The sequence below is a fragment of the Panthera onca genome, chromosome D4, assembly GCF_046562875.1.
Source record: "Panthera onca isolate mPanOnc1 chromosome D4, mPanOnc1 haplotype 2, whole genome shotgun sequence".
Lineage (NCBI taxonomy): Eukaryota > Metazoa > Chordata > Mammalia > Carnivora > Felidae > Panthera > Panthera onca.
In genome coordinates this window covers 9215433-9243122 of record NC_138351.1, presented here as the reverse complement: position 1 = coordinate 9243122, position 27690 = coordinate 9215433, and the positions used below count along the sequence as shown (strand labels likewise).

Here is a 27690-nt window from a genome sequence, read left to right as displayed (position 1 = left end):
CCCCTGGCTACACAGGCAGTAAGTGAAGATGGTGAATTTGGGGCTCCTATCAGGGAACACAAGAAAATGGTGTGAACTCCCTGCCAGGACTCATGGGGAAAAGTCAACAATTGGTCCATGTAACAGTGGCCAAGAATTCTAAGAATGTATTTATAAATAAAGTAAATTCGAAAAAATATTAAACAGATAGGGTCATCCTTCTGTTTATACAGATGATTTTAATTATATGCTCTGGTGGTTTTCCTGGGCAAAGAAATCCTGCAAAATGTTTGGATGGGGCTAAAACAGCTCCAAGAAGGTTCAGAGACACTTATTTGGATTTTACTAGGTTAAAATTAATGAGGAACATCTAGGTCTTTATGAAAGTGTGAAACAAAATCACTCTTGAATAACAGAGTAAAAAGAAAGTAAATACGTACCCTTTGTTTTATACTTATTATGTTGTTATGCCTGTAAGAACTTTGTTGGCATTACGTCATTTACTTGTGGTGACAATTCTATAATGAGAGTACGATTATTTTCTCCATGTTGTAAAGAGGCTGAGAATCTGATAAAGTTACAGCTACGGACTTAATAGATAGCAGAGATGAAATAAAAAAAGCAAACGCGTCTAACTCAAACCCTATGCTCTCAGCCGCTCCCTTCATCTTCCACTTATGTTATTATTATTATTTTTTTTGAGTTTACTTATTGATTTTGAGTGGGGGAGGGGCAGAGAGAGAGAGAGAGAGAGAGAGAGAGTCAGTCTCAAGCAGGCTCCGCACTGTCGGCCTGGAGCCCAATGTGGGGCTCAAAGCCACAAACCGAGGTCACAACCTGAGCCAAAACCAAGAGTCAGATGCTTAACGGGCTGAGCCACCTGGGTGCTTCCCACTTAGGTCATTCTTTGCACTTTTCAGGCTATACTAATATTGGTCACACTTGGCCTTCTTATTTCACCCCAGCAATTCTATAATTATCTTCCAAGACTGGGGACCTGATTACCCCACGATCAGCCCCTTGAGTTATGCCAGTTATTATTAATTCCTTCTTTCTTTCGTGGCTTGAGCATATCAATACCTGATCCTGAACTGAATATCCCAACTGTAATTTCTGTACGTCCTATACGCCGAGATCCTGTGTCCAACCCACCTGTCCACTGCCAAGGCCACCAATGTTTCTTCTCGCCATTGTCATCTCACATCTGGAGACACCTCCGCCAAACCACCCAAAGTGACGTGGGCCCCATGCTCTTGCAGTGCTGGGCCTGTTTCCATCACCACCTGCCATGGACTGCCTACCTCCATAGATTTCACTCGACTCTTTCAGTATCCCAGCTCTTGACTGACAGATGGACTACACAGCGTCTAGACAGTAACAGAATGACGGACCTGCACAGCTTTCTTTGTGGTCAGAGAAGAAAATTCCAAATCATCCCAAGGCCTGCAGAAGACATCCTTTTACGGCCTTTGCAGCTAAGACTTCAATTTTGTTCAGATAATCAGCACTTCCATTATGGCATAAGAATCCTGCAGCGGGAGCTCCTCAGAAGATAGAATTCTATATCTGCTGTGCAGTGAAACTTTTGACCAAAGAGCTGCCTGTATTTGAACAATGCATGTTTAATGCTTAGGAACCCTTGTTTCATCTTGCCTGGTCTTCTGGCAGAAGGTAGATCAATCCATCACCTATCTTTTAAGAGAAGTACCTTTCACCAGCTCTCCCATGATTTTCCTGTTGTTGTGGAAAACACAGAGTATATGGATCACGCTTTGCTTATCTCCCGATGATCAGCCCCCTTCGTAGGCTGCCAGTGGTCTCAGTGGTCTCGGATTAAAGCTCACCTAGCTCTAAAGCTTTAGACACTCAATCATTCATCGGACATCTACTAAACGCCTCGCATTACTCACTGCGCCAAGCACTGCTAGGCGCTGGGAATGCAGAGATGAATGAAGCACGATTGTCTGGGACAGAGAGAGAGACAGATGTCAGAAAGAAGTACAATTATGTGTTGCATTATTGTATGACATTATTTGTATGCAATACTGTGTTTCACGATTGTAGGACAGAATTACATATAGGAGTCTGGAAAGACTTCCCTGAGGTACACTGAGCAGTGGACATTGAAAGTTGAGTCAAAGTTGTGCTCTCTGAATCGACAGAGTAGTGGGAGCACCTAGAGCCTGTCACATTTAGGAGGCAATAGATGTCCTCCGAGCGTCATTTGTGTGTTACGGGTAGAAGTAGGGACATGGCTGAGACATTAACATGACAGGAGCCAAAGCTGGAGCAACTGTCAGCCACCTGATCACAGACGGTCTTGTATACAAGACCAAGAGCTTGGACTTGATCTGCAAGTAAAGAAGGACCATAAGACATTTCAACAGGAGAATTATTCTCAATATTACTGAGTACTTATCCTCCACCATTTAGTAAACCATCCCCACTCCCAGGGAGGGACCCTGGTGGCCTATGTCAATCCTAGCTGGTTCCGTTCCTTTTGCCAGTGATGGCTTTAGGCTCAGGTGTGTGATAAAATGCTATTAATGAGACCGGAGGGCAAGTCCACGAGGGGGTATTGGCAAGTATCTCTTCCCTTCTGAGACACACAGAAAAGACACCTCTTCTTTCTTGGACACAGTTAAACTAGGATGTGATGTTCAGAGTCATTGGGTTAAAACACCTTGGAGTTATACCACCTCTGACAGTTTTAGCCGACGTGAGTGGGGACTTTCTCCCACGTAAAGCCAAAGGTATTTTTCACTCTGGTGCCAGTAGGGAAACTAAGCGGGAAACGTGCAACATTCCAGAAGGATGATATGAATGAGAGCTACGAATGAGCAAGGGGACAGAGGGGAACAGGAGTTGCAAAAGCTAAAGTATTTGGAGCTAAAGTATTTGGAGACTGGACAGGAAAAGGGAAGGTCTAGACTGCCTCCCAGGTCTCTGGCTGGGGTGGTGTTTACGACACGCTCGGGTTTTGCGTGGTGCCGGAATGGGAACAGTTGCGTGGCTGTGTGGCCAGGGTGGCCCTAGAAATTGCCTGTGGTCATCTGCGAACGCTGGAGCTGAGTTTCATTGCTGCTGCCACTGCTACAGCCACTACTGCCCAAGGCTCTGCTGCGGGGGCGCCCCCGGTCCCTCATGGTGGTCATGGGCAGGACAAAACAGCACACGCTCCCCACTCACGCCACCTGTATTTTGTTCCACGCCTGTTCCCGCAATTTCCTTGCTGGTTTTGAGGCGTGAGGCAAGCCCAAGAGCACCCGCTTAGCACCGGCACGTGTGTGCCCTTGAAACACAAGGGAGTTGACACCTTGTGGAGGCGAACCTTGGCCAGTCCGAGTGTGGCACCCAGGGGACAAGTCTTTCCCCTTTTCTCCCCTTCAATGAATGGCTTGGGGATAAAGGGGCCTCATGTGGCCTCTTTGAATATATCATGTGACACCAAGCAGCTTTAATAAAGCTGTGGCAAGGTCAGTAATATGCTCTCTTACCCTCTCTGTCCTTCCCGGCCTCACTCTCCTCCTCCTTAAACGTGCTTTCCTAAGATCGGCCTCCCTAATAAAGTACAAGCTCGTAAGCCTCTGCCTCAGGATCTGTGATTTAGGGAAGCTAGGTGAGGAAAATGACGGAGGTTACGCGAAATTCAACACGACCACTGAGTCCACAGCTCAGATTAAGCGAAAAGAGGAGTCCAAGTTCTAAGCTCATCAGAGCCCAATTCCCGGTTCAGTGCTAGACAAGATCAGGTTCTAGTAGAGTACTTACAGCTGCCTTTTTCATGGATCGTGTGGTCCTATGTAACTGCTTCTCATTGATTTTATCCTGTTTGCCTACTTACGTTCTTATACTGGAAAGCGGATACTAAAACAAAATCATGTACCTTAGAAATGATGGCTGCACAGAGGGTTCTGCCTAATCCTGGGCACTGCCTCAGAAGTACTGCCTTAGAGGGAACAGGGAGGTTTAGAAATTCAACCCTAGGAACTTTCTAAAATGCCTCGTATCCAGTGGGTAGGCAATCCATCAGGCAGAAGTTAATAGTAAGTTAACCAATAAAACCACAGCAGTGAGATATTAATCCTTCAAACCCTCCCGTTTTTTCCCCTAGTTCCCTCTCACGCACAGCTGATGCATTGACAATATCACCTTAGCAATCTGTCCCTTCTTGAACGATTTTGCAAAAGCAGCATCTGGTATGATGGTCATTAGTGCCATTTACCAACTATTTTTGGTACTCCTTATGTGCACGCGGTAGGATTGCATCTCCTTGCTCTTTCGAATTAGCAGTGACCCCATGACTCGCTACGGCCCACGTGATGTGGTCAGAAGTACCGTGGGTCACTTCCGGTTGGAAGATTGAAGAACTCGGGGCGGGGTCTGCCATTCTCTCCCTCTCCCTGCGTGTTTCATGTGGAGGCCGCTCCTGCAGTCTGGGGCCTGGGGTGAGCCTAAGACAAGGCGGGGCCCTCAGCCAGCCCCTAATGGATCGGCCTGGACGTAAGCTCTGGTGGCTTAAACCACGGAGGCCTGACGGTCGACTGCTATAGTGCCATCACCCCGTTGTGCTGCCGGGTCTGAGTCAGTCTCATCTCCATTCACCATGAACCTCAGAAAGAGTAAGGGCGCTTGTCACCATCTTGAAAGACGCAGAGATGGGCTCTGAGCACAGGTATCTTGGCTAGAAATCCATCTAGCGCATGGAAGCCCCCCGCTCCCTCATTCCCAAATGCCCTAAAAAAGAGTCTGAAACCACCGCGTATTCAGTCTCCTTGGCTCTCCCTGAAAGCTGTGCTTTGCTCTCATACCAAACGAAAGCAGTTTCCTCTGCCGGCTCTGGCATCTTTCTCCCTGTGGTCTTCCGGCAGCGGCTTCTATTCAAGCTCAGGAGAATCCTGGCACAGACACGCCATCTGCCTTCACACTCACATTCTACGCAGAGAATCATTCTGCATAGAATCATTCCCTTCACATTCTACGAAGGGAAATCTACGCAGAGGCTCCCTTAAGGCTCAAGGGGCCAAAGAGATCAGTTAAGACCAAAGTCCATTTTTCACGGCACCTGCGTAGCTCAGGCAGTTAAGCTCCTGACTCTTGGTTTTGGCTCAGGCCACGATCTCCTGGTTTGTGGGTTCAAGTCCCGCTATGGGCTCTGTGCTGACAGCAGAGAGCCTGCTTGGGATTCTCTCTCTCCCTTTCTCTCTGCCCCTCCCGTGCTTGCATGCTCAGTCTCTCTCTCTCTCAAAAGAAATAAACTTAAAAAAAAAAAAAAAGAAAAAAAAGGCCAAGTCCCATTTCTCTATCTTTCTGCTCACCCCTACCTCACAGAATCAATCCCTGGGACGAGTTCCTGTGGTATACAATCTAGCATGAATCTTGGCCTCCAGAGTGGGTTGAACAGTGTCTCCCAGAATTCACGTCCACCCAAAACCTATGAATGTGACTTTATTTGGAAATAACGTTTTTATAGAGAATTAAGTTCCGATAACAACATACTGGATTATAATAGGTATCATTAGAGGAAGAGACAGATTAACACACAGAGACACACAGAGACATTGTCACAGACAATGGAGACAGAGATTGGAACGATGCGTCTACAAGTCCAGGACCGCCAAAGATTGCCAACAACCACAAGGAACTACAAAGGGGCCAGGAAGCCCACCCCCTCCCTCAGGGCCTTTAGAAGGAACATGGCCCTGGGACACCTTGATTTTGAACTTCTGGCCTCCAGAACAGAGAGAGAATAAATTTCTGTTGTTCTAAGCTACCGAGCTTGTAAGGCAGCCCTAGGAAATGAAAACAGCCTCCAAAGTCCAAGCCATAGGAAAACAAATGCATTACTCAGGTCTTTCGGAGAGGGGGAGAGAGAGAGAGACCTGAGTTTGCCTATAACTCTACCACTCAGTAGCTGTGCACCCTAAAGCAAGTTAGTCAAATGTATGTATCTGGTCCCTTTATCTATACTATTAGACAACAGGTATGGTGGTTGTTCGCTGCATGGTACGGTGGGCACTTGCCATTCCTATGCCTCTCAGCATCTGAACCCCTTCCTGTGTTTGGACAACGCCCCACTTCTGAGGCAGCACCAGCCTCCCAGCAGGGAAGCTGAAGGCGTCTGATGGTCCTTTGTCGCACCCTCGAAGCTAAATCAGAGGCAGGCCCGAAGTTCCACCAATAAGATGCGTTTTGCAGGCGAAGCTCGGAATGTGAAGATTCGGGGCTGCCAGAGAATCCGCTCAGGGGAGGTCACAACTGCGTCCGGATTCTAGCTCACCAGAGGGGAGTTCTAAGGACAACACTCAAGGGCACCAGAGGGTGAAGGCTGGGCAGGCATGGTGCCCATGTCTGGCTGCACTGCTGTCTCTCTGAGACCAATTGTACAGTGTGACTTTGGAACTTATTCTTGGTCACGGAGCCTCCACGCCTACTGTCTGATGACCCCGTATCCTTTAAAGAAATTATTTTCTCTCTTTCCTTCCCTCAAGTCGGGAGAGCTGGCTTTTGAACTTGGCAGCTAACAAGTTAACACACAAGTACTAAGGGAGATAAGGTATGCCAAGCACCTAGCAGGAATCAGGAGCGATCTCCTTTCTTCCTGCCTCCCTACACAGCACTGAGCAAGGGTTTTGCTGTCACCAGATCAAAGATGATGCCCAGGGGCGAGAAGCGGAAGACGTAAAGAATGGATTTTTGAAAACGTGGTATATACATACGATGAATATTACTCTTCCTTAAAAGGGGGATTCCGCCATGAGCAACACCATGGATGAATCTAGAGGGCATTCCGCTCAATCAAATAAGCCAGACACAGAAGGACAAAGGCTACACGATTTCCCTTGAATCAAAGCATCTCAAATAGTCAAATTCATTGAAGCCGAGAGCAAATGCTGGTCGCTAGGGGCTGGGGAGAAGGAGAAATAGGAAGGCATTAGTCAAAGGGTATGAAGTTTCAGCTGCGTGAGATGAGCAACTCAACTCTGAATTCCTGGATGTCCGCTGCACTCTGTTTGCTACTAATGATGCTGCGTCACATACTTAAACATTTGCTAAGGGGATGGATCTGCTGTTGAGCGTTCTTATCACGGAATATTAAGTAAACAGCAGGACGAAACTTTGGAAGTGATGTGATGGATACGTTTATGGCGGAGACTGTGGTGATGGTTTCCCGGGTATACGCTGATGCCTCCAATATCAACAAGTTGCACATGTCAAATATGTATCATTTTTTGACCTGATCCATACCTCATTAAAGAGGTTTTGTTTTGTTGTTTTTTTTTAAATATTTTTTTAATGCGCATTTATTTTTGAGAGAGAGACAGAGCGTGAGTGGGCAAGGGGCAGAGAGGGAGACACAGAATTGGAAGCAGGCTCCAGGCTCTGAGTTGTCAGCACAGAGTCTGATGCGGGGCTCGAACCCACCAACCGCAAGATCATGACCTGAGCCAAAGTCGGTCACTTAAACTGGCTGAGCTATTCTGGCGCACCCCCTCCCTTTGTTTTGTTTTGTTTTTAAAATAAGGAGGCAAGAGCTGTTTCATCCCATACAGACAGGACTCCTGGGCGGGCCTGTGCTGCAGCTTTCTTCCTGTCGATGATGAAGGTCAGACCTCATTAGTGTGTGGGCTTAGCCAAGGCTCTGCAGCGTTTCAAAGCGGGAGGAGAACTTCTGAGGAGGATGAGAGGCAGACTCCAGGGCCTTTGACCAAGCTGATGATAAGCCCACAGTGAAGAAAAGTCACCGTGGAGGGGCCAGGAGCTCAGGCTCTGCAAATCAGAGTATCAGCTGACAATCGGGAGTGGGTTGCTTTTGCATGTATGTTGTTGTTATTTACGGTTTTTTTTTTTAAGCTTTCAAATCCCCGAATCCCTTCAGCCTAAGCCAACTGCACATTTGAATGCACCAAGCAGCTGTTGCGGCGGGGGATTCTCTCCTGTGTGAAAAAGCTGATTTAAAAAAAAAAAAAAACAAAAAACAAAGTAATAAGCTCCCGGCTCCCGCTTATTCTCCCAAGGTTCCAGCAACTGGTGCCCTGACAAATGAAGTGTCAAAACATTTCCAAATTAAAACCCTACGGCTCACACAGCCCCACACCCTCAGCAGGATGGACTTTCCCTGCTTGGACCCTGCACACCCTTGAAGAAACTAAAAATAGCCAGATGGCAATTAACAGAAACTCTGAGGAGGGGGAGGGGGTGAGTTCCAGCAGGGGTCAGTTTCCTGGATGGATTCCAAACGGAGTCTTCAGCCAGCAGTGCTCTGGCCAAGAAAGGCTTTTCATTAAAAGTGCACAGGGGAGGCAGCATAGGAAAAAAGAAATCAAGATTTGAAACTATAGCAGAGGCAGAACCCACACCACCATGCCCAACACCATCAGTGACAATAATAATACTTGCTACCAGGTACTGAATTGCTACCATGGGTCACTGAGCCTTCCATATGCAATGTACCATCTTAACCTAGCAAGGACTCCAAGAAGTAGTCGCCACTCTAACAGATAAAGGATATTAAAGCCCAGAGCCGGTAGCAGCCAACTAGCCAAAGACGTCAAAGCAAACAGGATAAAGGCCTACGGCAGGTGCGTGCTGAGTGACCAGGCTGCTGTTCGAACTTGGCTTTCCAGGTCTGGAACTCGACCATAACCATTGCACCACGCTGCCTCCTACATGCACGGGGATATCTAAGTGACCAAATGTTTCCACGCTGTCCTTAAGCTCAGAGAGACAAAATTCTCCCTTGGCAATTTTAGCAGTCCCTTTCCGGGGTTCATATCTGGGTAGGGGGGGTGCTCTAAAGTAAGACTAACTGGGTTCAAATCCTGGCCTTTTCATTTCCTAGTTGTATAAAATCAGGTAAGTTAATAGCATCCGCAGGCCTTAGCTCTTTTGTCTCTAAAGTGGCAGTGATGTAAGCTTTTATCTCACAAAATTATAATCAAGATCAAAGGAACCTGCTCTGTGGACTGAGTATCTGTGTCCCCCTAAAATTCAAATGTTGAAACTCTAATCCCCAGTGGGATGGTGTTTGGAGATGGGGCCTTTGGGAAGGAATGCGGTCACAAGGGCGGAGGCATCGTGAAGGGGATTCGGACCCTTATACGGAGAGACATTAAATAACTCGCTTCCTGTTCTTCTGCGTCGTGTGAAGGTACAACAAGACGACCTATGTATGAGCCAGGGCATGACTCCTCCCCAGAAACCGGCTCTACCAACACTCTGACCTTGGACTTCCCAGCCTCCAGGACTATGACAAATAAATATTTGTTGTTTAAACCACCCTGTCTATGGTAGTTTTGGGATAGCAGGGTTTGTCTGGGGAGACTGGCTGTCCAGCATACAAATGGGTGGAAAAGTTCAGTCTGTGGGGGAAAGAAATAGGAAGGCCTTATTTGGCCACAGGTTCAAGCCTTGTTCTCCAAGCAGCACTACTAACCATAAAGCTGATATTATTTCTACCTGACATCTGGGTCTATTTCTAAATTGGTTCAGAACTCAGAAGGGAAAAGAGATATAATTAATTATCAACCATGTGATTAATTTTCACCTTCATAAACCCCAACAGATAGACGTCTATTTTATTTCACTGGCAGACAAACCCATTTCAGGCCGGCAGGAAAAGGATATTTTGCAAAATCAAATGAGGTTACAGCTGTGAGTGACCTTAAAGATGATCCGGGCCAGTATCTTCATTTTTGTGGATGAAAAGATACACAAATGAAAGGGTCAAGTGACATAATCCATGTGAAATTCTGTGGAAGATTAGAATGCAAATTATTCATATGATCAGTCGTTTGGGGAGTGGTCTTAAGAAGCCGTAAACCCCAGAACTAAAAACAGATTATAGATAACACAGAAAATAGATTGTAGATAATAGAAAATAGATCATAGATGAAAACTAAGCAACTCCAGAGGGAGAGAAGTTTTCCTAAGCAAAAGTATTACCTCCAGGAAACATCTTCAAACCACAAAGCAATCAATAGTTTAGAGGTGATTATTTTTTTTTCAATTAGCAAAAAATCCCTATCTTAGGTCAGTAAGATTGCTTGCCCACTCTCTTGAATACGAGATGGAGAGTCAAAAGAAATAAGCTTTCCCCCTCTACCCTAATCCTGTCCACCTGCCATAATCAGGTCCTCTTTGTTAGGGATGTTTACTTCCTATCTGTTAACCAGGCAGGACCCCACTGGCAAAGCAAGGGTGACGGGCACCTCAGGACATATGACAAGACATCTGAGACCCTGTGGCCAAACAGTCATCTCTGGTCTTATCACCCTCAATCATCAGAGTACCCAGTTTTGCCTTTTAGGAAGCAAGTGGTCCTGGGTAAGTTGGAGAGAATTCACTGTACCATGTCTCTTCCACTAAATACAGAATGCATGGGACAGGTACTTGGAAGACTCTGAAATGTGTACAGTAGCAGGCAGACTGGGGAAGACCAGAATTCAAATACTGCCAAACCATATCCTCCATGATCTGAACTCAACACACCAGAAATAGGCACCAGGGCACAGACAAAAGAGCTCCTGGGGACACCTAGTAGTTCTGGCTCCGACATCAAGAAAGGACACTACAATCTCGAATATGAAAATGCTCCGGTTTTCCCTTCCTCTTCTTTTCTCTTTTCCTCTTCTCTCTTTCCTTTCTTTCCCTCCCCTTTCCTCTCTTCTGTGTTCCAGCCCCCAGCGATCTAGTGGTAGTGACTGCATCAGGAGCCGAAACGATGAGGGCAGGCAACCTACCTCCGCATTCGATGCTGTCATTCCCAAAGGCTGAGACCACCAACGCCCCGCCAGCTGCCTTTCTTCTTTCTTTGTCTTCTCTATGCTTGGCCAGCGTAGGCAAAGTCATGGAAGCGCATGAAAAAGCGAGATTTTCAGCCCGAGACTGAGAAGTGGTCTCAGGGAATCAGAAAGCACCGGGAAATCAGGGAGAGGAAGGAGTTTGGCAAAGCAACTCCATAAAGTTTTCTTTCCCTGAATAAATTCCTGGGCTGGGCGCTGGGGTGGCTCAGTCAGTTAAGCACCTGACTCATGATTTTGGCTCAGGTCATGAACTCATGGCTCGTGAGTTTGAGCCCCACGTCGGGCTCTGCATTGACAGTGCGGAGCCTGCTTGGGATTCTCTTCCCCGACCCACAGCCCCTACCCTGCTTGCTCTCTCTCTCTCTCTCTCAAAATAAATAAATAAAATTAATTTATAAAAAAATTTAAAAAAAAATTCCTGGGCTCACCCTCAATCTGTACATGCAGGAATCTGATCTTCATTAGCATACCAATACTTTGAGAACTCTCCCCAGGTGCCAGATTGACCATCGGGTGACACACACATGCAGACCCAAACAGCATTGCCAAAGGCTTTAAAAACCGAACTGATGTGAGAACCAGACCCCTCGGAAGGCCAACTAGTGGTGTGGAACTCGCAGCCTGAAACTAACCAAGCTGAATGAACACGAAAACACAAAACAACATTTTCTCTAGGCATTAAGCAAGAACCTAGAGTCTCTTAACATAATATTCAGAATGCATAGAATACTATCCACAATTCCGCGGCATATGAAGAACCAGGGAAGTTCCAATTCCCTTGGAAAACGCAACCAACTGAAGCCAACTCAGCAATAACACGGATGTTAGAGTGATCTGACAGAAACGATGGTAAAGACGCGCCAACCAGCGATCGTGAACACTGCTGAAACCAATGGGTAAGACAGAAAGCCTCAGGCAAGAAACAGATGCCATGAAACAAGAGCCAAATGGAAATTCTGGAATAACCAACGTAACATAAAAAGTACAAAAAACGCTGATGGGCTCAGTAGCAGAATACGACAGAAGAATGAAGGCCAGTGGCAGATCAGCTTTGAGCTGGGTGCCCATTTATCGCTACTTCCTCACGAATTTTCTGTTTTAATCAACTGGTACTGCGGAAGAAGCCACATCAAAATTTAGTGGATTAAACTGGAGACAATTTATCATTTCTCTCAATTCCATGGGAGGGCCAGGCAGCTTCTCTGCTGATCTTGCCTGGATGCATTCACGTTTCTGCATTCAGCTGCAGGGGTGGCTAGACAGCAGGCCAAGGTGGCCCCACTCACAGGACTGGCAGTCGGTGCTGGCTGTTGACTGGAGGGCCTCAGTCCTCTTATGTGACCTTTCAACCCCCAGTAGGCTAGACCGGGCTTCTTCACTGAGTACGGTAATCTCAGGGTTCCAAGGGGGTAAGGCCAGGAGCCACAAGGCTCCTTAAGCCCTAGGCTCTGAAATCCACACGATGTGACCTCTGTCATCGTCTTTGGTGAAAGCAGATCATACGAACAGCACAGAGATAAAAGTAAAACATTAGACTATCTCTTGATGAAAGGGAAAGCTATAGGACTTTGCAAATAGGCATGGACACGAGGAGCCATGAGTCATTAGGATCATTATTTCAATGTTCTACCATACCCTTCCGGAGGAGCTAATACTGCAGATATCAAAGGCTATGGTCTACAATTTACTGTGGCAGTAGAATAGATTGCGACGCTCAGAGAAGTTTAGTGTTTTGCCTGAGATCACGCAGCTAGTTAGGGAGAAAACGTAAAACTAAATCCTGGGACTGCTGATTCCACTGACCGGTCTTCATGCCTCCGAGATGGGCCATATAGTATTTTGAACGCTGGCTTTGTATTTAACAGGTAGGAGACTAATAATGGACAATACTTTCATAACGTGTTAGCAGTCATTCATCATTCAGATGCATTTTGTGAAGGAAATACGTGCAGGCACTTGTGGAGTCTATGAAAAAAAATCGAAGGACAGTGACTTAATAAGAGCTATTCATTAGGTAGGAATAGAGGTCCTAACCCATTCCATGCACCAAGAGATGGTCATTCAGTCTCTTGAGTTCCTGGCACTCGAAACTTAATTTCTTTATTGAGGAAAAACGCACATAACGTCAAACGAACCATTACTCATTTTAAATTGTAAAATTCAGTGCCATCCGGCACATTCCCTATGTTATGTAACTGTTACCTGTCTTAAGTTTCCAGCCATTTCTATCACCGTAAAAAAAACGCTGTACCCATTAAGCACCACTCCCCACTCCTCCCTTCCTCTGCCCCTGGCTCCCACCTGTCTGCCTCCTTTCTGATTTGCCTATTCTGGATGTTTCATGTAAACGGAATCATATTTATGAGCTTCTGTCACTCATTTCACTCGGCAGGTTTTGTGGTTCACCCATGTTGATGCACGTATCAGCACTGCATTATTTTTGTGGATAAGGTAAATATGAACGATGCCCACAATATTCCATTGTATGGACGTACCACATTTTGTTTTTCCATTCATCAGCTGATAGGCATTTGGGTTCTTTCCACTCTGGCTATTGTGAATCGTGTTGCTATAAACATTCATGTCCAAACAGTTGTTTGAATGCCTGCTTTCAATTCTTTGGCATGTATAATTAGGGGGTGGAATTGCTGGGTCATACGGTGGTTCTACCAAAGCTTAATTTTGATTCTCGTTTTTGACAAGCCTTCTTAAAATGGTCTGAGATAATAACATGCTGCTGGCATTACCTTGTCTCTAAAGTCAATGTGGTTCTGGAGGATGGCTCTGTGGTAAGTGGCTGTCCTTACAAAATCTTGCATCATGTTCTGCTGCTGGGAAATGCAGCCATAAAACTGTGGGGGAAAAGACAAGGACAGGGACAGTCAACAACCCATAAGTCGTCCCCTTCATGCACATATGGTTCTGAGAGCCACCTTGGTCAAGGTAGGCTTAACCTAATACACAGGCAAGCTGAGGCTCTGAAAGACACAGTGACCTGTCCTTCTTAGCTCTGCTTGTAAGGTCTAGAACTGTAAGTGGACCCCAGACTTTCAGCAGGTGCTTCACGAGATAGATTCAGGCCTCGATGTTGGTCAGACAAGTAAGTGCTCAGGGTCCCTCCTCAGAGCAGAGGCTATGAGGGTCAAGAGTAACAGCGATAAGAGAGAGAAAGGCCAGAGCCAAAAGGGATGTCCCTAATGAGTCTCATGAGCCAGGAGAGAAAAATAGGACTTGGACAGAGGTCTTGAGTGAGAGCGGGAGGAGAGCAGGAGGTAGTGACGATGATAATCCTGATCAGGCAAGCCAGCCCTCTAGCCCGCTCAGGTGTATCCGCAGGTGTGCATCACATGGAAACTCAGTTCCACCCGGAACAACTTTCCTGACCTGGAAATACTGCACGGCTGATGCCTCTTCTGTCCGCTGGCTGAACACCGAGGACTCCTTTTTCTCATTCCGGCAGCTTTTCAAGGTATTTGAAAATGAGCTGAGATCTGCAGGGACAAAAAGCAGACCCGTTTCTACACGGAGGGAAGCACAGAATTCACCACTACGCTCTTTACAAAATTCTGGGAAAATAGTAGAGGATTCAAAGGGCAGACGGCACCTGGGTGGCTCAGTCAGTCAAGCATTCATCCAAGTCTTGATTTCGCCTCAGGTCGTGATCTCGCAGATCTTGGGTTTGTGCCCTGCATCGGGCTCCACGCTGCAGTGCAGAGCCTGCTTGGGATTCTCTCTCTTTCCCTCTCCACCCTCCCTGGCTCATGCCCTCTCTCTCTCTCTCTCTCTCTCTCTCTCAAAATAAATAAACTTAAAAAAATAAAAAGAAAGAAAGAAAGGGCGCCTGGGTGGCTCAGTCAATTGAGCACCCAACTTCAGCTCAGGTCATGATCTCACGGTTCATGGGTTCGAGCCCCATGTCGGGCTCTGTGCTGACAGCTCAGAGCCTGGAGCCTGCTTTGGATTCTCTGTTTCCCTCTCTCTCTCTCTGCCCCTCCCCTGCTCACGCTCTGCCTCTCCCTCTCAGAAAAATAAATAAACATTAAAAAATTTAAAAAAAAAGAAGATTCAAAGGGCATGTTCATCCCCAAACACACACATGATAAGGAACGGCAAGGTGGCTATGGGTGCCACTCTGAGATGTGACACCCTTACGTACACTTGTCACACATATTTGCATTCACCAATATCACATGAGAGAGCTTAATGGAACACATAGAGACTGGGCTCATGGGATCCTCCTGGTCCCGCATTCACAAAGCTAAACAGGTTTATTCTAAGTAAGTCCTCTGGGGAAGGTGATTGTTGATGATAAGGAAAAAATATATATGTGAATACAAAATATGCATATAATGGATATATATACATATGTATATCTATATAATCTCATTCTATTGTAACAACAGGGTTCTTTTTCACACTTCTCTAGGTGTACAGAGAAAAAGGAAAATAACTGAAGATATGTGAATACAAGGCAAAGCTTTCTATTATTTGAGGAAAAGAATACATAAGTGAAGGCTCAAAAAAAATCCCCAAAGTGGTATCACTAATAGCTAACACAGCCTACAAGGCTGTCAAGTTTTGTGACTTTTGACTTAGAAAGGTCTTTGAGGGGCGCCTGGGTGGCTAAGGTGGTAAAGCGTCTGACTTCAGCTCAGGTCAGGATCTCACGGTTTGTGAGTTCGAGTCCTGCCTCAGGCTCTCTGCTGTCAGCACGCGACCCACTTTGGATCCTCTGTCCCCCCCCTCTCTTCCCCTCCCCCACTCTCAGTCTCTCTCAAAAATAAACACAAAATTTTTAAAATAACTTAAAATTTAAAAATTTTTCAAAAATAATGTTTAAAAATGCAAAAAAATTTTTCATAATTACAAAATCAGTATTTGAAAAGTGTAGAAAATTCACAAAATGCAACAAACCCAAATGAAGAAAATAAAAATAATCATCTCATTATGCAAGCTATTAATTACTATTCACGTTTTGGTGTATATTCTCTTGGGGTGTGTGTGTGTGTGTGTGTGTGTGTGTGTGTGTAAAAATTCCTCTTTGCACAATTTCATCCCATTATTTTATAAATACATCTTTTAATTTAAGATACTATCGGGGTACCTGGGTGGCTCAATTGGTTAAGTGTCTGACCTGATATTGTCTCAGGTCAGGATCTCACGGTTCGTGGGATCAAGACCCATGTCAGGCTCTGTGCTGACAGTGGAGCCTGCCTGGGATTTTCTCTTTCTCCCTCTCTCTCTGAAAATGAATAAATAAACATTTAAAAAAAAAAAAAGAAGAAGAAAAAAGTACATGAATAACTTCCCGCATTTTTAAGTAGTCTCTTGACATGACTGTTAATGGATGTATGTTTCAGATGGACATGCCATTTCCCTATAGTTGGACCCCAAGTCCCTACCCTGGCGTACTATTTTGGGATGACAGAGCCCAGCACCTGTATCTTTAACTCTGTCCCTGGTGACTCTGATGACAAGACATTCTTGAGAACTCCAGTTAACAGAACCTCCGTACAAAATAAGTATCCTAACTCTATATTACAGTAAAAGAGACTCTAATTCTTTACGATTTCCTCCTACGTGGGCAATCAACAGACGAATCGGTATTTCTGTTCCCCCGTGACATTTACCTTTTGACTGTTTTCTTTTACAATTAAAAAAAACAACTCTGTAAATAATGTGATCATATGAAATTTAACAATTCAGAAAAGAAAGCCCAGAATAAAAAAGGATTCTGAGGTATAACCACTAATAATATTTTGGGATAAAATTTCCCAGTAATTTTTTTTCATATATTTTTATCTCTCTCTGTATTATTTACAATAGTACTGAACTCTCCTGTTTTACAACCTGTTTTTTTCTTTTTTCCTTTTTTTTGAGAGGGTGTGCACGCATGCCTGTGAGTGGGGAAGATACGGGGTAAGGGAGACGGAGAATTTCAAGCAGGCTCCATGCCCAGTGTGAAGCCGGACGCGGGGCTCCATCTCATGGCCCTGAGATCATGACCTGAGCCAAAATCAAGAGTCGGATGCTTAACCAACTGAGCCACCCAGACCTCCCTACAGCCTGCTTTTTCATGAACAATAGTTAGCTTTTTCTGGTCAGTACTTTTCATATAGAATCTCTCGACTACACATAAAGCTACAGAGCCCATTAATTACGGTTTCCTTTTGGTCTTGTTTTTCCGATTTGTTCCCAGAGGCAACAGTTTCACAGACTTAGGAGATCTTAATTTCAACAAGATTTCTAACCATGTTCCTTCAAATTTTGGATCTAATTATTTCCTTGTCAACTTCTACAGGGGGTCAAAAGTACCAACTCTACTCAACTACAATTTTCTATATTTGCATTTTATTCCCTTCAAAAGACATTGGGTACTATTTTGAAACTTCAAAAATGTTTTAAAACTTTGTTAGATAAAAGCTTGCAACAAACTGGGTATAAAAAGGGAACACGCCTCAACACAGCAAAAGCCATACATGACAGTCCTTCAGCTGACAGCGTACTCAACAGTAAAACATTGAAACCTTTTCCTCTAAGACTGGGAACGAGACAAGGATGCCCACTGTCGCCATTCCTTTTTAACAAAGTGTTTGAAGTCCTAGCCAGAGCAATTAGGCAATACAAGGAAATAAAAGGCATCCAAATTGGAAAAGGAGAAGCAAAATTGTCTCTATCTGCAGACAACATGATATTATCTATAGAAAACTCTAAAGACTCCACCAAAAAAACTGTTATAACCAATGAATTCCATAGAGTTGCAGGATACAATATCAATATACAAAAATCAGCTGTGTTTCTAAACACCAACAATGAACTACTAGAAAGCAATCCCATTTAAACCTGCATCAAAAAGAATAAAATATTTAGGAATAAACGGGATCAAGGAAGTGACACCAGCATCTACATACTAAAATCTGTAAGACGTTGATGAAAAAAGTTGCAGATGACACAAATAAGGGGAAATATCTCCTGTGCTCATAGTTTGGAAGAATTAATATGATGAAAATGTCCCACACTACCCAAAGCAATCTACTGATTCAGTGCCATCCTATCAAAATTCTGAGGGCATTTTTCACAGAAAAACAATCCTAAAATTTGTATGGAACCACAAAACCCCCAACAGCCAAAGCACTCTTGAGAAAGAAGAACAAGGCTGGAGGCATCACACTTTCCGATTTCAAACTATATTACAAAGGTGTAGTAATTAAAACATTATGGCATTGTCATAAAAACACAGATGAATGGAACAGAAGAAAGAGCCCAGAGATAAACTCCTGTTTATATACTCAACCAAATTACAACAAAGAAACAAAGAAGGTATAATGGAGAAAGGATAGTCTCTGCAATAAATGAGGCTGGGCAGAGTGGACATCCACACGCGCCTCTGGATATCCACTGGACCCCTTACACCATGCCCAATAGTCAACTCAAGATGGATTAAATTGTGGAACATAAGATCTGAAACCATAACGCTTCTAGAAGAAAATGGGGTAAACACTTCAACATTGGTCTTGGCAATGATGTTTTGAATCTGACACCAAAAGCAAAGGCAACAACAGGAAAAATAAAGAAGCGGGATGACATCAAACTAAAATGCTTCTGTGCCGCAAAGACAATACCAACAAAATGAAAAGGCAACCTACAGGATGGGAGAAAATATTGGCAAATCACACATCTGATAAGGAGTTAATATCTAAAAAATATATAAAGAACTCACAGAGCCCCACAGTAGGAAAAAAACCTAATCAATCTGATTAAAAACTAGGCAACGGAATTGAACAGGCACTCTTCCAAAGGCATGTAGATGGCCATCAGACACATGAAAAGACGCTTCATATCGCCCATCATCAGGTAACGCAAATCGAAACCACAGCGAGACATCACCTCCCACCTGTCAGAATGGCAATCATCAAAAAGCAAAAGATAACAAGTGTTGGTGAGGATGTGGAGAGAAGGGAGCCCTCGTGCACTGTTGGCGGGAATGTAAACTGGTGCAGCCGCCACGGAAAACAGTAAGGAAATTCCTCAAGAAGTTAAAATAGAACTACCATCTGATGCAGCAATCCCGCTCCTGGGTATATAATCCAAAAGGAAGTGAAATCATTATCTCAGCAATGTCTGCACTCCCATGTTCATTACAACGATATTCACAGTAGCTAAGACAGGGAACTAGCTTAAGTGTCTGTCAACAGATGAATGGATAAAGATGCGAGAAATACTTTATGTTAATATATATATGTATATTATATATTATATAATATCTGTTCCCCACAATGAAATATTATTCAGCCATGAGACAGAAGGAAATCCTGCCATTCGTGACCACATGGATAGAACTTGACAGCATTATGCTAAATGAAGTAAGACAGAGGAAGACAAATATAGCATGTTATCGCTTACACGTGGAATCTTCTTGTAAAAAGTCAAGCTCCTAGAAAGAAAGAGAGAGTAGAAAAGTGGTTGCCAGGAGCTGTGGGGCAGAATAGGATAGGGAGAGGCTGGTAAAGGGATATAAATGTTTAGCTACAAGATGCACAGGGTCTGAGGATCTAATGTATAACATGGTGACTACAGTCGCTAACAGTGGATTGTATAATTGAAATCTGCTGAGACTACTGAAATGTTCAAATGTACCAAAAAATGAAATGAAATGAAATGAAATGAAATGAAATGAAATGAAATTTCTCAGACATACTAAAAAAAATACCAGAAGATATTAGATAATATTTACCCAGCTCTGGTCTCTTGGCCCCTGTCCAATTGCCTCTGATCTCACAGAGACAGCCAGCAGTGGTTTGTGTCACCCATGTGTGAGTTCTTTGAATCCTGGGCATCTAAGCTGTTTGGGCTTTCAAAGCCTACAGTAAATTCATTTGTTCAACGCACAGTCTTTTGAATATTCTCAACCGTCTCCATACTTTGGGGGAAATCCGAGCTCTTAATACAGCCAAAAATAAAGGGTGCCTAGTTTAGCAAACAGGATGCGTGACACGTGGGAAAGTATCATTTTTGGTTAACAAACAAGATTATGACTATCAAGTAACACGGCTAGTCTTGTGTCACTCACCAACTGACTCCAAAGGAGACAACCGTCTCCAAAGGGGACGACGGCAAAAGAGAAGTTCCAACAAAGTTTTAGGTTACAGCAGTATCCGTGCGACACATAACCGGCCTTCCAAAATAAACAGTAATTGTATCTATCAGCTCTATTATGTTTGCTATTTGAGAAATCCAATATCGGGGCGCCTGGGTGGCTCAGTCAGTTAAGCGTCCGACTTCGGCTCAGGTCATGATCTCGCGGTCCGTGAGTTCGAGCCCCGCGTCGGGCTCTGGGCTGATGGCTCGGAGCCTGGAGCCTGTTTCGGATTCTGTGTCTCCCTCTCTCTCTGCCCCTCCCCCGTTCATGCTCTGTCTCTCTCTGTCTCAAAAATAAATACACGTTAAAAAAAAAAAAAATTAAAAAAAAAAAGAAAAATCCAATATTATTACACTACAGACACTACAGTCACAACTCTTTCAGAGTCTCTTGTGTAACAAGTTTACGATGTATTTATGGGATTCAGAAAGTAAGAAGCATCCAGGAAAGTGCAGGAAGCAGCATCAATTAACTCCTGCCTATGATGATTTCTGTCCCAATGGCTGCCAGGAAAATGTTTTCCTTACAAGCCACCCTTACCTTTACTTTAAGTGGTTAAATGAATATGTACAAATAAAGAAAATGTCTGTGTTTCCTAGCGAGGTATGAGGATTTTTTAAAAATTTGTTGTAATTATTTTTTTTTTAACATTTGTTCAGTTTTGAGAGACATAGAGAGACAGAGCACAAGCAGGGGAGGGGCAAAGAGGGAAGGAGACACAGAGACTGAGACAGAGACACAGACACCGAGCTTCCCAACGCGGGGCTCGAACCCACGAACCGCGAGATCATGACCTGAAGGATGTTTTTTAAACACACTTTTAAAAGGACAAGAAATTTAATTGTTGACTTCTCCCTCCCCTCAGTGTCCAGAAGAAAGGACTCTGGAGGACACTGTGTTAAACGATCCAGGCCCCTCTAACAAAGTGCCGTAGAGCGTGTGATTTATAAACAACAGAAATCCATCTCTCACAGGTCTGGAGGCTGGAATTCTGAGATCAGGGTGCCACGCATGGTCAGGCCCTAGTGTTGCAGACTGCTCGCTTCTGGCGGTGTCCTCACATGGTGAAAGTGGTAAGGGACCTCTCTGGGGTCTCTTTTATAACCACTTCCCAAAGACCCCACCTTCAAATACCACCACATTTGAGGATGAAGTTTCAAAATATGAACTTTGGGGAGACATAAACCTCCATTCTGTGGCAATTCTCAGTGGAGGACCCAAAATGAGACGCAGCCAGACGCAACTTCTCTTCCTTGATTCTCCAAACTAGGGGGAGGGACTTTCGCCAAGAGGAGCGAAGGAATCTTTAAATCCAGCAGGTACTTTTGCCTTTGGAGAACATTTTGGCAAGAAGAGCCTTTTTTTTTCTTTTTTTTTTTTTAATGAAAAAGCTTTTTGATCTGCAGGCATCATTTGTTTACAAGATGCCATTCATTCTGTAGGGCCAGGAAGGCTCCCAGAGGAGAGAAAAGAAAGGCCCGCTGTTTAGAACATAATTAAGTCTAAATGGATGTTCACGTTTGCATATTGGCTCCTTCCGGCCGCTCAGGGTAGAAAAGGTGGGAGGAGAGGGGTCAGAGCCAGGGCTCTGGAATAAAGAGGTCCCAGTTGGGTAGATTCCAGAAGCGAAGCACAGGGCGGGGCATATAGGAAGGAGGAAATGCCCTCTATTCCTAACAAAAGCCAAGTCCCTCCGGCAAGGCATGAATCGTGAGTCAAAAGGGGACTTCTTTCAAAGGACACACTTATCCACACTGTTTGTGAAGAGGGCAGCCGCTCTGGCTTAAACCGCCATGTTCTGTCATTTTCACCACAAACAAAAAGATGCAATTTTCTCTACCACGTAGATATTAACCGTGCTACAGCCATGGCTCTCATCATTTTCCTTTGATTCTCGAGCTCGATTTCGGCTTCTTCGTACCAAGCCATTACTTTTCAATTTCAGCATGCAGTCATACTCGCGGATCAATAGACTGCGGAGATTCACCGTTTCCTTATTGTTGTTCCTTCCAAAAGACCAGATTGAAGGGATCTGTTTTTGTTTGCTCGCTTCTCTTAAATAGCTGCTATTTACAAGAGATACTGTCTGTAGTGCTTTCCATGCAGAGTTTATTTACCAAGCATCTTTCTTTGCAGGAAAGGGTAATACCTGTCTGACTGCATCACCTGTTCTGGCCACATGTCCCAAAATTGTACCAGAAAATACACAACTGACAATATGATAATCGCGGTGTGGATTTCTTCTTCTTCTTCTTCTTTTTTTTTTTTTTAATAATATGTCAAACTCTAAACACTGTAGCAGACATGCTTTGGGGCTATCGTGACTCATTTACCGACAGCCTCTTTTATTTTTTTCTCTAGCTCATCAGCTCAAGTTTGCCAAATCAAGCTCAGCGCGCTGGGCACCTAAGGAAGCGATCTATTTTCCTGCAGTCAGTACACAAAGGAGACAACGAAGCAACGACTCACCCCATTCAATTCTCCTTCCCCTAGCTTCACGGTCTGGGTGCCCCCCCTCTCGGGATGGAAATGGGCTAGGGAAGACTGCACTGTTCCTCCTATCTGGGCAGAGGTGGACAAACAGGTGTACCCATGGGGGCATCATTCAAGCAGTATGGGTAGGAGGCCAACAGCTGCAAGCTGGTCTTCTCTCTGAACATACCCCCCACATGTATACTTGCAGGGGACTCTGCTGCTGAGTGAAATTCAACTGAAGGACGGCCCTTCTTACTTCTCATACAAGCAGGTTTTCTTAGTAAAGTAGCAGAAGGATTTAGACATAAAGTAGATTCCTTGAGCGGTCGACAGAGCACTATTACAGGATACTGGCTATTTCTGGGGCGCTTGGGTGACTCAGTCGGTTAAGCGCCCGACTCTTGATTTCGACTCAGGTCATGATCTCACGGCTTGTGAGTTCGAACCCTGCGTCAGGCTGTGCGTTGACAGCGTGGAGCCTGTTGGGATTCTCTGCCTCTCTCTCTAGTCCTCCCCCGCTCGCCCTCTCTCTCTCTCTCTCAAACCAAATAAATAAACATTTTAAAAAAAGACACTGGATATTTCTATTGTACGCATGGGAAAACTAGACAAACAGACGGCTTCACCAAACGTCCAGCTAATTTCTCTCTCATACCGTTTTTGTCTCCTTTTGGGGGAAAAAAAAAACAAAAAACAAAAACAAAACAGAACTTGTCAGCATTCCTTGAAAGCAACTGCCAAATCAGCCTCTCTCAAAACAAAAGTACTGAGGCATTCTCAGAAACTGAATGTTCGACTCGCTTTGCTTTTCTCTCCGAGCCTTGCAATTTGCAATCCAAACCTGTAATTCATGATCCAAATACCACTTACCTAACACTATTTTTGTCCAACCAAAACATTAGTACAAGGCACTGGGGAGAGCCATTCGGGAGTATTTTCTATACTTGTTACATCTATAAATCTTTAGAGACTTCTGCAAAAAAAAAAAAAAAAAATGGGTCACACATTCTATCAAGTTTCTGAGGCGATTTTCATGCATATCTTAAAAACCAATTAAACACTTACTGAGATGATCGGCATTGACCTAAACATGTAAAATGGCCTCACCATTTGTGAAGGTAGGTTTGGAGGGAGGTTCATTCATTTGTTTGAAGGTTGAGCCAAGTCCCTCATCCCCGTGGGATCCTCATCCTCCCGCCCTGGTGTTCCACCGCCGACAGGAAAAGCCCAGAATCTAAGCACTGTGTGGTCTCCAGTAAGCAGAAGGAACAGGGGTCAGCCTTGGACAGAGGGATAATTGACTGACCCCGCGCAGGACCAAGATTCTAAGCAAAGGGCATCAGTGAAAACTCGTTGGTTGGCAAGTGGTGGAAATTCAGCTAAGTTGAACTGAAAGAGAAATGCTCCGGCTCACAAAACTGACAAATCAAGGATTAAAATTCCATTTTCAGGAATGGCTGTGACCAGGATCTCAAAGGATAGTGCTGAGACACCCTCTCTCTACTTCTCCCTCTGTTTCCTAGCTCTGCCTCCCCATCTTCCTATCACTGTCTCTTTCTCTCTTTCTTAATCCCTATTTCTCGCTTCAGGCTTCACGCTCAGGAGGACGAGATGACCCATCACAGAACAAGATTACCACCAGCGTCTCCGGAACGACACCGCAACCACCCCAGCAGAGCCAGTCTCTCTAAAATGTTCCAACAAAAGCCCCAGACCGAACCTCATTGAACCCTGTTCAATTAAAGACCCATTCCTGAGTCCGTTGTTCTGGCCAGGGGTCCGTGCCCATTGACCAGACTCGAGTCAGCCCTGTCTGAACCCAAAGGAAAACTGGGCGTCTGTCAGCAGAAGAAAGAAGAGTAAGGACTGACCAAAGCACAGCTGACCAGTGCTGAGAGAGAAGTGGAAACATGACAGAATAAGTGGGAATGGGAAGTACAAGTGAGAAGATCAGTGTGCCTCAAGGGGCCAACTGCGGAAAGGTGAGCCATGGAAAACACACCTTCAGCTGTGTGGCTTCTGCAGTGTTTGAGCTGTGGCTAGCCCAAACCCAGGTTTTGCTCCCAGCAGCAGACTGAGTCAACACTTCCGGTCGTGGATCATGTTGCAGCCCTGATGTGGCACGTTTTTACCAGCTCCATATTCCTGTCCACACCCGCTGAGAGTATCTGGCCCTGCTCACACCTCCTGGCATTCTGTTTCTACCACTGGATTCCCATATCCCACCCAGCAGAGCATCGGATCCTGTGTCCCACCTTAGTTAAGAATGAGTTGCTGGTGGGGCGCCTGGATGGCTCAGTCGGTTAAGCGTCCGACTTCGGCTCAGGTCATGATCTCATGGTCCGTGAGTTCGAGCCCCGCGTCGGGCTCTGTGCTGAGAGCCTGGAGCCTGCCTCGGATTCTGTGTCTCCCTCTCTCTCTGACCCTCCCCTGTTCATGCTCTGTCTCTCTCTGTCTCAAAAATAAATAAACGTTAAAAAAATTAAAAAGGAAAAGAATGAGTGGCTGGACAGCAGGGTCACGCAGGCTGAAGGAAGAGACTCAGACACCGTTATACAGTGGATGGGCTCTGGGGCTCTGAAGGGAGGTTATCCTGCAGAAACTACTGATTGCATTCCTTTTCACACCCAAAAAAGTTCTGGAAATAGATGGTTACCAGACAGGAGGTGGGTGGGGTGGGTGGGTGAAACAGGTGATGGGGACTAAAGAGTATGCTTATCATGACAAGAAGAAAAAGAAAAGGGGGCGCCTGGGTGGCTCAGTCGGTTGAGCATCCAACTTCGGCTCAGGTCATGATCTTGCGTTTGTGGGTTCGAGCCACACGTTGGGCTCTGTGCTGACAGCTCGGAGCCTGGAGACTGCTTTGGATTCTGTAACGCCCTCTCTCTCGGCCACTCCCCTGCTCATGCTCTCTCTGTCTCTGTCTCTCTCTCATAAATAAATAAAACATTAAAAAAAATTTAATGACATTTAACAACTTTAATCAACGTTTAAAAAATTTTTAATGTTTTATTTATTTTTGAGAGAGAGATAGAGCACGAGCAGGGGAGGGGCCGAGAGAGAGGGAGGCACAGAATCGGAAACAGGCTCCAGGCTCTGAGCTGTCAGCACAGAGCCCGACGCGGGGCTCGAACCCACAAACGCGGGATCATGACCTGAGCGAAAGTTGGATGCTCAACCGACTGAGCCACCCAGGAGCCCCTTAAAATCAACATTTTTATGGTTGCTTATGCCATATTCCCTACATTCTCCAAACAACTAACTCTGGGTAAGCATTAATAAAATCCAACATAAAATGTTAAAAACTGGAACAGCAGCCTGTACTGTCAGAGCATAATGTTCAGGGTACTTCATTTAGCCAAGTGAAAACTTAGCATAATAGGTAGACAAAAAAAATCTCTCTGGGATTCTCTTTATGTATTATCTGTAAATGGATGAGACAGAAGGACCCTAAACTCAGCTGAGCACATCTGTACCTGTTCCAAGGCACAGGAAAGAAGGTACTTTGTACCTGACAGACTTGAGATTTCAAGTCACATAAAAAGACCACTTCAGATGACAAGGAGCATCTTTTGCTTTTTCAAAACAACTTAAAAAAATGTTTTAATGTTTATTTATTTTTGAGAGAGAAAGAGAGAGACAGCACAAGCGGGGGAGGGATAGACAGAGAGGCAGACCCAGAATCCAAAGCAGGCTCCAGGCTCCGAGCTGTCAGCACAGAGCCCGACGCGGGGCTTGAACCCACGAACCGCGAGATCATGACCTGAGCCGAAGTCCAACGCTCAAGCGACTGAGCCACGCAGGCACCCCAATACAACTTTTTTTTAAAAGTTTATTTATTTATTTTGAGAGAGAGGTGTGGGGCAGAGAGAGAGAGGAAGACAGAGAATCCCAAACAGGCTCCACATGTCAGCACACAGCCCAACTTGGGGCTTGATCTCATGAATAATGGGCTCGTGACCTAAGTTGAAATCAAGAGTCGGACACTTAACCAACTGAGCCCCCCAGGCGTCCCACAATAGGGGACTTTTATTTTTTTTTAAATTTTTAACGTTTATTCATTTTTGAGAGACAGAGAGAGACAGAGCATGAGTGGGGAAGGGGCAGAGAACGAGGGAGACACAGAATTGGAAGCAGGCTCCAGGCTCCGAGCTGTCAGCACAGAGCCTGACGTGGGGCTTGAACTCACAGACCACGAGATCATGACCTGAGCTGAAGTCGGACGCTCAACCGACTGAGCCACCCAGGTGCCCCAATAGGGGACTTTTAGATCAAGCTTTTAAGATCTCAAAGCTAGCTCTTTTTAAGATCTAGCTCTTTTCCACTCAAACATGGATTTAACAATAATACTACACAGCTGTGCTACCTTACAATGAATTATTCTTGTCTTCCTTTTTTTTTTTTTTTTGAGAGAGAGATAGAAAAACTCACCTACGGTGGTTTTCTCAATGACACGAATCTGTAATTGGCTGGAAGCAGGGATATGCACGTGCCTTCGTAGCTCAATCTCTTTGCTATTCTGTTGTTTTCTCTTTCACATTTATACAGCTGGTTCATTGGGTGCAAAATGACTGAGCACAGGCTAAATCCAGCCCTCAGGCATTTTTAAATTTGGCCATCCTGTGTCTTAAAAACCAGAAAAATTTCACAGGTCATGTGAGTTTCTGGCTAAAAGTGTGCATCAGGATATCCCTGGGTCTGAATTTCTCCGTGGCAACAACCACCACAAGGGAAGGAGCTGCTGTCGTGTTTTGAATGCAAACGGATCTCCAGGTGGCCAAGGGGGAGGACTTCTCATATTTGCAACCGGCCCTCTTCTGGGCACTTCCGTCCCCGGCCTGGGCCCTGCTGGCATTTGAGTCTGTGCTCCCATATCCCCCAGGATCCACTACAAAATTAAGTGGACAGCAAGTCTGCAACTGAAAATATCAACAACCCCCCTTCTATTTCCAAGCATCATGAAGTCAGAAAAGCTACAGAAAATGATAGACGAAATTTTACCATGCTGCCTTTTCAATCACATGTTAGTTTCATTTCGAGCTTATAGAAGAAGCTGTTGATCTTCTTGGCAGTGACTTTACTTGGCTATTTTGTGCAGATGCTCAAGAGAGCACATTAAAACTCTAAGTCTACAGCGCTTAGATAAGCTCTAGGGATGGGTCCGGATCATTCCTGAACAACTCACCTTCCCAGCACTGTGGGGCTGCTGACTGTCCTGAGTGTCATTTCAGCGGTGAAGATGAGTTTCTATCAGGGCATCTACCTCCCCTAACCCTCCCCTACAGCTAGAGA

The 27690-nt window shown here is 44.9% G+C and overlaps 1 protein-coding gene across 1 annotated transcript in view; it reads right to left on the bottom strand.

The window, feature by feature from the left end:
• Window positions 1–27690, bottom strand: part of LOC132663674 (histone-arginine methyltransferase CARM1-like) — a 237549-nt gene that overhangs the window by 79752 nt on the left and 130107 nt on the right. The window contains exons 3-4 of the mRNA XM_060610154.3: window positions 14169–14275; window positions 13532–13636 (exon numbers count right to left, since the gene is read on the bottom strand). Of these exons, the coding sequence (XP_060466137.1) occupies window positions 13532–13636; window positions 14169–14275 (212 nt within the window). The remainder of the gene's footprint in view (window positions 1–13531; window positions 13637–14168; window positions 14276–27690) is intronic.